The 12,774-nt window shown below is 37.9% G+C and overlaps 1 protein-coding gene across 1 annotated transcript in view; it reads right to left on the minus strand.

Annotated features, from left to right (window-relative positions):
• Positions 1–12,774, minus strand: part of DNAH5 (dynein axonemal heavy chain 5) — a 133,165-nt gene that overhangs the window by 98,812 nt on the left and 21,579 nt on the right. The window contains exons 12-17 of the mRNA XM_050915913.1: positions 10,475–10,582; positions 9,649–9,734; positions 8,554–8,875; positions 3,768–3,974; positions 1,493–1,664; positions 57–202 (exon numbers count right to left, since the gene is read on the minus strand). Coding sequence (XP_050771870.1) covers positions 57–202; positions 1,493–1,664; positions 3,768–3,974; positions 8,554–8,875; positions 9,649–9,734; positions 10,475–10,582 — 1,041 coding nt within the window. The remainder of the gene's footprint in view (positions 1–56; positions 203–1,492; positions 1,665–3,767; positions 3,975–8,553; positions 8,876–9,648; positions 9,735–10,474; positions 10,583–12,774) is intronic.

The raw sequence follows: 12,774 nt of genomic DNA on the forward strand, positions 1-12,774 counted from the left end.
AAATATCTTAATTCAAAGTCATTGAACTCTTCTTCATGAAACTTTTATCTAATAACCTTAGTCTTTTGGAGAAATTCCTCACAGCTCAGTGGTTCATCTTCTGGCAACTTACAGAGTGGCACTCTATTCATTTCTTGAAGGACAGCGTCAATACGAAATTCAATCAAGTCATTCACTCGATCAAGCAATAACTCCAGCCCAGCTTTTGAAGCAAACAGAAGATTCAAGACAAGCTTAAAAGTTTGAAAAAATAGTCTTTGCAGAGTCCTGCTTAAATTTTTACTTCAACAAATTATCATATTCAATTCTATATGAATTCTACACCTTAACCAGCTTACTTCACACATCTAAACTTTTATGGCAAAGTTCACCACTGAAATCATAATTAATTTTTTGCCTAACATATGCTCATCTAGCATATGCTATCCATATCCTAAAAGATAATAGGCAAAATATTATAAATATATATAAGATGAGCTTTCTCAAGCTCATTTCAAACATGAAGACATTAAAATTCAATTGAGGTCCAGGAATACTACTACTTCTCCTATAGCTTGAACTAGTTACCACTCGGAGAACCTACTAGGCAACAGAAACTTTTGACAAATACAATGTCTATGCTTCAATAAGAGTTAGAAGACAACTAATAATTAAAAGAAAACAATCACTAGAATTTTCACAGTTTAATAGCAATTTGCTTTCAATGCTGAAATTGAAATAGCAGCAAGATGTCTGTTCCAAACTCAAACTACTTGTATTATTCAAAATTAAATTGAGTGTAATGTCAGGTTAGCATCCAAAATGCAGTTTAATTTGCCATTTCAACTGAAGAAAATTCCCACTATAACTACTTACATAATTTCAAAAAACAAAATCTGTTTGATGTAGTAATTAAGCTAAAGCAAAAGGAACTTGGTATCTTCAGAAACAATACACATATCAGTGCAATCTGTGATAACCTTTTGAAAAGACTACAAGCTCATCTGTTTTCTAAAGCTGTTGCCCAAGATGTGTGTGCATTAGTTTTAAAGAGACTGATGTTAAAAAAAAAGGTTAATATGAAAAGCTATTGAGCAGTGACTGTGCCAACTCAGTTGAGATATTATTCCCTGAGAACTTGTTTTGTATATTATAGAAACAAAAGGCAAGATTAGGAAAAGTCTGAAACCTAGGAGCTCTTTTAAAAAAAAGTAGCTATGATTCTTTGAATTCAGAATACACAGGACCTTTTGCACACTACTTTATGCTTCGTTTAATCCTAACTGCCATCCCATGATATTCGTAAAAATTTGACAAATATGCGAGACAAAAAGAAGATGTTGTTATAAAGCAGAGGTTTCATGAAGTACAGGACAGGTGAAAATTTTGATTTCTTTCATGTAAGTCGTCAATTAAGTGCAAATCATATAAAGGATAGTAAACTTATCAATATAGCTTGCATTTGTATAGAAACAAACAAGCAGAAGTTAATGGAAGAAGGCAAGTGACTTACCCAGCTTGTAAAAAACCATATTAATATATTTCTCAATATTCAAGGACGTCCACGTCAGTAACATTAGACCTGGCTGGATAGCATCATCTACATTTGCTAACTGAGGAGCCATCAGTTGTTCAATAGGGTGTTGTATTTTCAGTTTAATTCTTTTATATTCTGCCAGCATCATCTGAAATAAACAGAGAATGAAAGCCCTAGTTAATATACGCTAATTTGAACCTCTTCACATACACATATTTATCATAACTTAATCCTGTGAGGACAGGCTGAGAGAGTTGGGGTTGTTCAGCCTGGAGAAGAGAAAGCTCTGGGGAGACCTTATAGCAGCTTTCCAGTACCTAAAGGGGACCTACAGGAAAGCTGGAGAGGGACTTGTTACAAGGGCCTGTAGTGATAGGACAAGGGGTAATGGCTTTAAACTGAAAGAGCGTAGATTTAGATTAGATGTAAGGAAGAACTTCTTGACTGTGAGGGTGGTGAGGCACTGGAACAGGTTGCCCAGAGAGGTTGTGGATGCCCCCTCCTTGGAAGTGTTCAAGGCCAGGCTGGATGGGGCTTTGAGCAACCTCGTCTAGTGGAAGGTGTCCCTGCCCATGGCAGGGGGGTTGGAACTAGATGATCTTTAAGGTTGCTTCCAACCCAAACCATTCTATGATTCTATGATCTTAAATTAAGAAAATTCCTCTGGATATACATCACTGAAATTCTTAAGAAACAATAACTAATTGTTTAGGAAATGTTTTCATTATTTTTGGCAGAAGTTCACTATTTGTTGCTCTTTATAATAATGCAAGTACTACTTCACATGGAAATTCATCTTTGTAGATTGTACTGGTTTTGGTTGGAATGGAATTAATTTTTTTCATAGTGGCTCATATGGTGCCATGTTTTAGATTTGTGACCAAAACAGTGTTGATAACACACCGATGTTTTGGCTATTGCTGAATAGTGCTCATACAGCATTGAGGGCTTTTCTGCTTCTCACACTGCCCTGCCAGTGAGTAGGCTGGGGACACACAAGAAGCTGGGAGGGAACACAGCTGGGGCAGCTGACCCCAACTGACCAAAGGGATATCCCATACCTATAGCATCATGCTTAAAAATAAAAGCTGGGGGAAGAAGGAAGAAAGGGGATATGCAGAGCTATGGCGTTTGTCTTCCCAAGTAACTGCGATACGGCCTTGCTTTCCTGGAGATGGCTAAACACCAGCCTGCCGATGGGAAGTAGTAAATTAATTCCCTTTTTTGCTTTGCTTGCGCATGCAGTTTTTTCTTTCCCTATTAAATTGTCTTTATCTCAAGCCACGTGTTTTCTCTTTTAACCTTCGGATTCTCTCCCCCATCCCACTGAGGGGAGTAAGCAAGCGTCTCTGTGATGCTTAGCTGCCTGCCGGGGTTAAACCACAATATAGAAAAAGGTTTGCATATTTCAGTTTCTAAATGGACGTTCCAGGAGACAAAAAGCCCAAGGAAAAAAATGCATCTAAGTCAACTTTTCAGCAGTTTTATTAGACCAGCCTTACCAGAACTTTAATACGTTATTTGGTTTCTAACGGATCTTTAACCCACTGATCTAGTTTCACATGTTTTGCAAAAAACAATCCTTGCAATAACTTTATGACTTAATGTGACATTTTTTTCTTATTTCAGAATCAAGTAGCCCTTTGAAGCTATAGTATCCTGGACACCTATCTTTGAATCCTCATCTTGAGTCATCGAGAAACTTGTCTGTTCATAGGCAGAAAAAACGATCCAAAGTATTTAAAAGATGAAAGTAACGGAAGTTTTAGCTTCTCTTTTTTAAATTATTCCACAGACATCTGTGTAAAACACTGGTGCAGGAACTGCTACTTGCTGGATGCTTTACACTTTTTAAAGGCATACCACCTGTTCCTCCCTCCCAGCTATCATCTCAAAACAATGTGTATCCAATGTTGACTCCATTATTGGATGAGAGATAAACTGCTTATCATTTAGAAAGCAGGAAACAGAGCAAGGCATCTTGTAAGCCTCCTTTCCTCCCCATCCTCATCTCTTTCACAAGCTCTGCAGAGCTTCCCTAAACCCATGCATCTTTGAAGTGACTTCACAGAAAATACAAAGCCAAGAAATTCTTTTAAGAAGTGCCTCAAGACTGTCATAAAGATAAAAAAATAGATTTGCCAATGTTTTCTTAATGCATAATAGCTGATCTTCATTTTTTATCTTCCATATATATAGAACCTGAACATCTTAATGTACACTACACATATGTAAAATAACTAAAACCCACGTGCAAATTGTTGACAGTCTTCTTATACCAGTCTCTCTTCTGTTGAATAATACTTGCAGATGGTGGGATTTCAAGGCACATGTGAGCCATGCAATCTGTTTCTCTGATTAAAGTTAATATTTGAGGGTCAAAATTCACAAATAATTCTCCTGTTTCTGGAGCTTTTACCAAGAGAGATGCCTGAAGTCCTCTTTTAGTTAATTCAATCTGCAGGAAACAAAGTCATCATTCCTGATCAGACAATCCAGTACAACTAAATACTTTGTTTTGTACATAAATATCACTTTGGCAAATACTAAAATCAGGTATTGCTGACAATAAAGATTGATATGGTATGAATCAACAACAAAACTTTATTAACACAATGTGTATGTACCCAAATGTTTAACAATCAAATTAACTGTTCTTTATCCAACAGACATTTTTCTATTGGTTCTTGGATATCATAAACTGCATTCCACAGTCCAACATCAACAGCAGAGCCACAGACCTTCTTACTTGAATCCTCTTAAATCTGACCTCTCATTTCCTTAAAACTTATTGCACATTCTGCAAGGCTGCACACAACCTCCTTGATGAACTAAATTATTCTTGGATAACTTCTTCAGATATCTTTTGAATAAACTTTTCCTCATTTCTCCTTTTGCTTGTTTTGCACTACCTAACAGATACACCACACTCCAATCTTAATGGAACTCCCAATTATATCCAACCTCTGGGCAAATTCTTAAAAAGACTAAAATTAATGTTTATGATAGTGTTTTGTTTTTTTTTAATTCTTAAAAGGGAAGCCTAATCACACTATTGGTTTAACTCCCTTATTTGAATATTAGAATACCATTTGTTCTCCATGTGATTAGAAGGGAAAGCATTCATAAGACCACCACACATGGAAAAATTGGCTGATACCAGGAAGAAGTCACACCTTAGGTAGGGAAATCTTTCCTACCTGAAAAACTTTGCTGTTATTCCTATTTTCCAGTTGTCCTTTTGCTGACATAATTTTATTGTTCTTTATTCACTTCTGAAATTTCATGTATCACATTACATTGAAATGAAGTTTGTTTTTAAGCAATAGTTTCATAACCCATTGATCTCTTTCAGTGTACTTTTTTCTTTTTTTATGGAACACACACTGAAAATTTGCACCCCCTTTCAGTGTCTAAAATATAGTTGACTATACTGCTTGCTTCAGCTGTATCATGTCTTATCATGACATTTGACACAGCATTTTTCAAGAAATCATCTAATCAAGTTTTGTCAGTGAAGTTGTCATGCTCTATCCACTAGCATCAAAGTCACTCAGCACAGCTGCCTTAAATAGGAGCTGAATTTTTTTCTGCAAAGTTCACCAGCAAATTTTACTGCACTCTTCTTTGGACTTCAGACTCATTATTCCCACTATCAATCTCTTCCTCTCCCATTTATGTTTTTTTTATGTAACTTTCATTATTAAGGTAACAGAAATTGGTAATAGAAATAAGGGGTACATTAAAGGTACAAATCTTACACTGCCATAGAATTATAGTAATTTTCACACTTTCCAGTATTTTATTATGTCCAAGTTGAACATCATTGGCTATAGCACAAAAAATAATGGCTTTTAATCTTATGTTATTAAAAAAAGTGGATAAATAAGGTGGTAACCATCCAGTAAAAAACAGGCAAAAGGGGGAAAAAAATGTTTGGAAATATCAGAAAGTGCCACCAAGCTTAACTATTTCCACTGTATAGAAGAATAAAAAGTAGTAGGAGCTACAGCGCTATTTCTGTTGCATTTGTATTCCCCACAGGACACTTGTCCCCCTCTCCTTTTTCTTTTGTTCAGGGGTAGAGCAGGAGCTCCACCTTGTGTTCTACGATGCTCATGTCCACGTCTGTCTGCACTCTTGTTGCGTCAAAAAGAGAGAAGACTACTGAACAGTAGTCACATTTTTTTGCCGTATCTGATAGACAAGTGCATTGATGTTAAAGTGGATACACTTTTCGCGTATTTTCAAGGCTTGTGTGCTTGTTTCAAAACCTTGAAATTGTGTTCAAAACCACCTCCCTTTGTTCCCATCTAATGAGTATAAGGTTCGAGCAGGCTCAGCAAGTTTATATGGCTGCCAAGAGCCATTTGACTCTGCTATAGGAGAAACCAGACGCTTACTTTTAGCACAGATCAGACTCAGATCACAGATCACTAGGACCTCACAAAGGCAGGCACCAGTTCAGAGGAGATGCCTTAGTTATTACAGTCATTTTGTAAAAGATGAAAGGAGAATGTACTTGACTGCTCCGTCAAGGCATGGTACGTGTCAGAAAATCTGATCACTGGATCATCTATCCAAAGGAGGGAGATGTAGCCCCACAAGAAGCATACATCCTCCTTAGTCTTTATAGCTGAGACAGGGAATATATCTTAAAAGTGCCCAGGCAAGGACATGATATCAGCAGCAGGTACAATTCAGTGAAAGCTGTTATCAGTATACTTGGAGTGATGCAGGTATCCAGCACAGTACTGGCATCAAAAGAGAAACTGAGTCCAAGATAGAAACAGTAAACAAATGCCAAAGGCTTCCTGAAGTATCACAATTCCTCTTCCATAAAACATGAGAGATACACATACCATACAAGCTCTCTGTGAAGAGCACATGAAATCAAAGATGGGCTTCTCAAGCTAGCAGAATAAGCACTTGAAGTTATAGACATCTCTAAGTACAACAATGGCAATTTTCATTACTGCCCAGGAGGAGGACCAATTATACAGAGGTCAATAGTGCCAAACTTAGATCTGATGTACCTGAAACATAGTCTATAATGAAAGAGCAGTTGAGGTAATACTCTTCAGGTTCCTTGATTCCCAACTGGTAGTCAACACCAGATTAATCATCAGTAACGTATATCCAGCACCAGAGCCAAGGCAGTCTGAATACAGCATATTATACAACCTCTAATATTGTAGTCACTTCTCCTGTTTTAGGACACCAAACTGACACAAACACTCCCACTTACAGTATCAGACAATCAAATCTGATGATCCTTTAAACCTTCATGGCAAATGCAAGTGTGAAGGGGGAAGGAAGAGACAGGAAATCTTAGTATATTCAGATTGGACAAGAGACAGCAGGAACCTCTGGTCTCAGGTCTGGTGTAAGACTAGCTTTGAGAACACTGATGTTTATCAGCACCAGAGATTTTCACATTGTACAAAACCTGCGGCTGAGCTCCAAGAACAAGAGGCAGATGCGTTACTAATTGTGCCACCACCTTCAAAACCGTCATCTGGAGATTCTGATCATTCTTTTTGAGATTTGAGAGGCTGAGGCCAATTTTTCTACAACATGCTCTTTGACAAGGCAACAAAGAAACTGGAGGTGGAAAATATGCCTATAGGATAGTAGAAACTTGCAGAGATTTCAAGGCTACGAAGTAGTCCCTGCAGAAGCCATCTGATAATATGAAGGCAGTCAGAGGTTCTATGTACAAAACCCAAGAGGGCAAAATCAGACAAATGAGCTTTAGAACTTGAGGTAAACCATGCTTTCATTCAGACTACAAAGTGTTCTCCCTGACCAAATGGTTGATAGGAAATGAAGTGGCTCTGTACTGGGTCTGGCTGGCATGGAGTTAATTTTCTTCACAGCAGCTTGTATGGTGCTGTGTTTCAGATCTGTAATCAAAACAATGCTGATAACACATGAATGTTTTAGCTAGTGCTGAACAGTGCTTGCAGAGCATCAAGGCCTTCTCTGTTTCTCACTCTGCACCCTGCAGTGAATAGATGGCGGGGGGGTGCCCAAGAGGTTGGGATGGGATGTGCCAAAATAACCAAAGGGATATTCCATGCCATTTAATGCCATGCTCAGCAATAAAAAGGGAGAGGCAGGGGTTGAGGGTGTTAGCCATCTTTTGCTCTGGAACTGGCTGGACATTGATCTGCCCATAGGAGGTGGTGAGTGATTGCCTTTGCAACGCTTATTTTCTTTCTCTCTTCCTCCACTTCTCCTTCACTTACTAAACAACTTCTTATCTCGACCCACAGGTTTTCTTGCTTTTACTTTTCCTTTCCTCTTCCCTGTCTCACTGGGGGTGGGCGGGGGTAAGTGAGCAAGCGGTTGTGTGGTGCTTAGCTGCCTACCAGGGTTAACCCACAACAGGCTCAAAACACACTTGTGTGCTGAGTATGCTATCAATTCTACAGGATGCTCTACCTGTTGAGACTGGATGAACGCGTACGTTCACTTGGAGTGTACCCATGGGTTATCACTCAAAAAACAAATCCATATTGTCCAGACCAGAGGAAACGTCTGTGTCTGCTTTTACCTTAAGCTAACCAGCTGACAAAACTCCTCTCCCCACACATGGTCTTCTTGCACCAGAGTCAGTAGGAATATGGCAGAGACAGAGGGGCAGCTAAGGCTACCACTGAATCTTCATTATACATTTCCATAATAAATATTTTTCATTATAACTTCTTAGTTATGATGAAGGTCTTTCAATTGCTCCTAAATTCAGCTACAGGCAGTACGGGCACTGTTTATTAACAGAAACAATTTCTTATAAAGTACCTTTTCTTATTCCATCCTCACTTAAGAGGCATCCTAAGTCTACAGCTTAGCATACCTGACTACTGCTATTAACCAGAGATTCCTTCACACTGCTGTAACCCAGTGTTTCACTGAGGCCTGAAACAGCAGGAATCCAATCTGGTCTGTAAAGCTGGATGTTATCAGTCTACCAACAACAAAAATCCACCACGTGTTTTTTAAAGTAATATCCTGATCAAAGTCAGCTGGTTTACCTGCTGAAGCCATCCCCTGTGGTAGATCACCTCAAACTCCATAAGAACTTTTGCTACTTTGTTGTAGTTGCGGATTATGCGCTTGCCATCTCGTGTTCGCAGAACAGCTGGGTGCTGCTGGAAAGACTCCATGGGCTGCTGGATCCTATGAAATAGGTGGCGTGCCCACAAGATCTTACCAGCTATTGGAGGCAGATTACGAGCCAGCGGAGGGTCCTGCTTCTGCTTAGTGTAGATCTTACAGACTGTTTCTATGTCATGACCATAGTTTTGAAGTATTTTTTGATACTTTTCATCAATGCCAAGATTCGGGATTTGTAATCTGCTTAGAAAAATAATAATCATTAGAAAAATTCCCTCAATTCTTCTGAAAGTCTTCTGATGCATTGTTAGAAAATACAGTCGTTCCAGATTCCCTTGCATTCTTTAGAAAATAGCTACCTTAGCAGCAGAGTTTTCACTAAAGCTTGAACAAATGCTGTCACAACCTGATTCCGAGCAACCAAGATTTAGACCAGATGATAAAGTTTCCAAGTAAGCCTACACATTTTCTGTTTTGTCACTGTTTTCAAACACTGAGCTAAAATTATGTGCAGCAAACTGTAACCAATCCGCCACTAGCAGCCTACTCCATTAAACAGAATATTGTAAGAAAACTGATGCAATAAAGACTGAGGCTGCTTTGCAACAATGTGAATTTATCAAGACAAGTTTCACTGTTTCCTAATACAAGCATTTTATTTTCTCCTAACTGCACTGTGGTAACAAATTAATGTCATTGTGCAAGGACAAAGCTAAGGCAAATATGCTAACAGCCATAAAGTATTCCTGTACTTATGCTAATTTTGAAAGCTGAAGTTCAAAGTCCACTTATATTTTGCATTTTCCAATACAAAAAATATGGGTTTTATTCATCCACACTGCTGAGAAGACATCCCTTAACAGAGCTGAACAGTTGAGTGAGAGGAGGTTGAGTTGTTTTTTGTTTGTTTTTAAGGAGATGCCTCCTGCTCTGCTCCCCCCACTTCCCACCATCCTCAAAGTGTTATTTCCATTGCCTGGCAGAATTCTAGCAATTTAGATAGGACATAGTACCTTTCAAATTTCTTCAACATACTCAGTGCTCTTTCAGTGTTCAGAATATTTTCAAAGGTGATGTCCATGAAAATCCTTAATTGATCCTGAAGGAGAGCAAATAATTCTACAGCAGAGGACTACATAAGGCACACACCTCAAATATGCCAGGTATTATTTGACAGGATTTATCATGCATTCTATTAGAACATAATTCGTTTACGTGAAACTAACCTCAATAAGTATCAATTTTCCCTTCCTTTCTTCCTTTCCTCAAGAATTAAACAAAATACAACCAACTTTCAAGGCATTATCTTTCCAAGTTCCCTCTGTAGCTGTGCAACCAACAAAAGCTTTTGTACCCTCAAATGTTCCACCGTCCTGAGAGCCCTCAAAGAATGGTTCCTTACCTCTTCGGCAGCCACAGCGAGCCAAGCATTTATTTTAATTTTTTTCTTCTACAGATACCCTTTCCTTCTACCAACTCGTGATTTCAGAACTATGGGAAAGTTAATTATTTGACTTATTTGTGCTATGCTCCCATTCACCCAATGAAATCATCCATTTTTGTGTTATTCTTTCTAGCATAACTTCCAAATAAAGTACAGTAATGAAAAATCCTTTTGTTGGAGGCCCTCAAAGCCCTTTCTGGCCTATTCCATGAAACTGGTCTGAAAGTTAAATAATAAATGCAAGCTTTAAAGTGGAGATACATTAGAATAAATTTTCAATTTCAGAATGCAAACTTGGAGATTTGCATAATTTGTTTGGTGGTAACTCAGAATTATTTTTGTTTTCATGAGGATTCATCAGTAAATTAAATTCTTATTTGAATCATAAAACTTACATGAAGATCATTTATCTCTTTGCAAAACTCTTCATAGTCTTGGTCAAAATCAGTCTTCCGTTGATCCAAGAAATTGTAATGCCTTTTCTTCATGATGTCAACAATGCTCTAAACAGTTTCACAGAAAAAGAAAATTATCACCAAAAAATTGTCTTATCAAAAAGACTTACCACAACAAAATATTTAGCACGACAGGCTGTGCACATTCACATTTTACCTTTGCCATTAGTTACCAGTATTTGCTGAGCCATATAAGCAAACCACTTAAATGACGTATTTGCAGGAAACAAGTTGGTGCAATGGCCATATGAATTTGATTTATATTATTTACTTCTGTTTTAAGTCAATTAGAATCAACAGAAAATTCAGACTCTTGTTTTTCATCACAGACATTTGTTACCCATTAAATATTCTCTCATGCAGAGGTTCACTACTTAAAAGTTAACAAAGTTCAACATAGAAAAATATTTTCACATTAGATACTTCCATGTCTTTAAATTAACTGATTCCATAGAAAACCAGACTATTCAAAAGTCACAGTAAGATGCAGCACATCACCAGCCCAGGACTTATTATTCCTGGCTTCTCTTACATAGCTGCTGTCCACTCAAATGAAAGTACATCTTAATCAGCATCTCCCTTGAGCTGTACACACAGTTAAAGGATTTCTAATGATAAACCACTGTTCAACATCCTAGTAGTTTACCACAGTACAGCTATGAAGCTCAACATATTTTCAGCACAGCAGACTTCCACCATTTTAAGTCAACTGAACTTCAGTTTTATTGCTTTGCCGTAAATAAAAATTCCATTTTTTCCTCTAAAAATGAGCAAATCCTAGACAGCAACTAAGTGCTATAATATAGCACTTAGCAATAATATAATAAAGAACTGCAATATAACAACTTCCTATTGTAAAAATTTTTCAAGTCATATAATCAGTCACATATCTATAGCTATGGTCCATGTCAAATACTTCAGTACCTCAATTTTGTCACTGTTTAAAAAGTACAATCACTTTCTGTCCTTTATGCATACTATCCAGAACCCTCCATGTAGCATTTTCTACCTAAGCACGTATAGTCTCCTCTTACCCCCACCCCCCCAAATGAAATTGACTTCACAATAACTAGGTCTCACACAAAGCTCTTTCTTTAGGACTTGAGTGCTGCAAAGGATAATGTGGTATATCTGTATAGAGTTTGCAGACTGCATCACAACCTGGGCTAATGGTCACACGTGGCTTTTCAAATACAAATGCCCCAAATAAATGAGATGTCTGTGTTCCAGCCTACCAAAATAGTATCTTCATGGCATGACCTGAAAATTCTCAGCAACCTGAGTTGCTGAGAAGCCTGCTGCCACAGCTTTAGGGAGCAGCTCTCAGTGAAGGGAGAAAAATTTAGAGCAGCCCACACCTATCCTGCCCATGTGGAATAGCCTTGGACCAAGCTATCCTTCTAGTTGTGCCCAGGTTTCTCCTCAGAAGACTATAGAAGAGAACAAAGGAGAAAACTGGCTACTGTGAAGGATGCAGTCAAAGAATCAAAACCCCGGACTGCAACAGTGAGTGAATCAAACCAGGATGGACCATGGAATGTTCACATTTTACCCTACGGTTATTTAACTACAGAGAAGTGATTTACTCATGGCCATAACAAAAAGGAAAAGGACAGGGTAAAGCAAATTAGAATGTCACATTTGCCTGTACTGCCACTGTATCACATGTGACCTCTAAAAGCAGTCTACAAACTCCACACATTGAATACTTCTGATTTATTTTAATATTTACAAGTGCCATAATTATGATACTGCACTAAGAAAGATATACAATAAGGTAAGTTAACTCAGGCTCAGTAAAAGCAGGGAAGACTCTACTTGCTAGAAAAGAAAGTTAATCTCAGAAAGAAGGAAGGAAAAGAGCATGATTAGCATATTTATAATCTTAGAAGAGCTCCTTATTGTTCAAGTCTCAGTCCTACTAAATAAAAGGACCAGGAAAGAAACCTGAATAGTAACACTAACAAGCAAAGGGATTTTGCTGTTACAAAAGAAAAAGCCTAAACTTGAAGAGCTTCCCAGAGCAAACCACCTAAGTCATTTCTCTTCCTCCCTCACCCTGAAGATAGCAAACTGTGAATTAACTCTCTTCCCTCATAAAACACAAAGCTGATGATTGTACTCTAGATATAGAGTACAGATTTTAAGTAAACTTAATGATCTGTTTTACTGGAATTGAGCTCGCTATTTCCTTAATGAAACAAAGTCAATCTGGGAGTCCAAGTTTTTTGAGGTGGTTT

The sequence above is a fragment of the Gymnogyps californianus genome, chromosome 2 (genome assembly GCF_018139145.2).
Source record: "Gymnogyps californianus isolate 813 chromosome 2, ASM1813914v2, whole genome shotgun sequence".
NCBI classification, from domain to species: domain Eukaryota; kingdom Metazoa; phylum Chordata; class Aves; order Accipitriformes; family Cathartidae; genus Gymnogyps; species Gymnogyps californianus.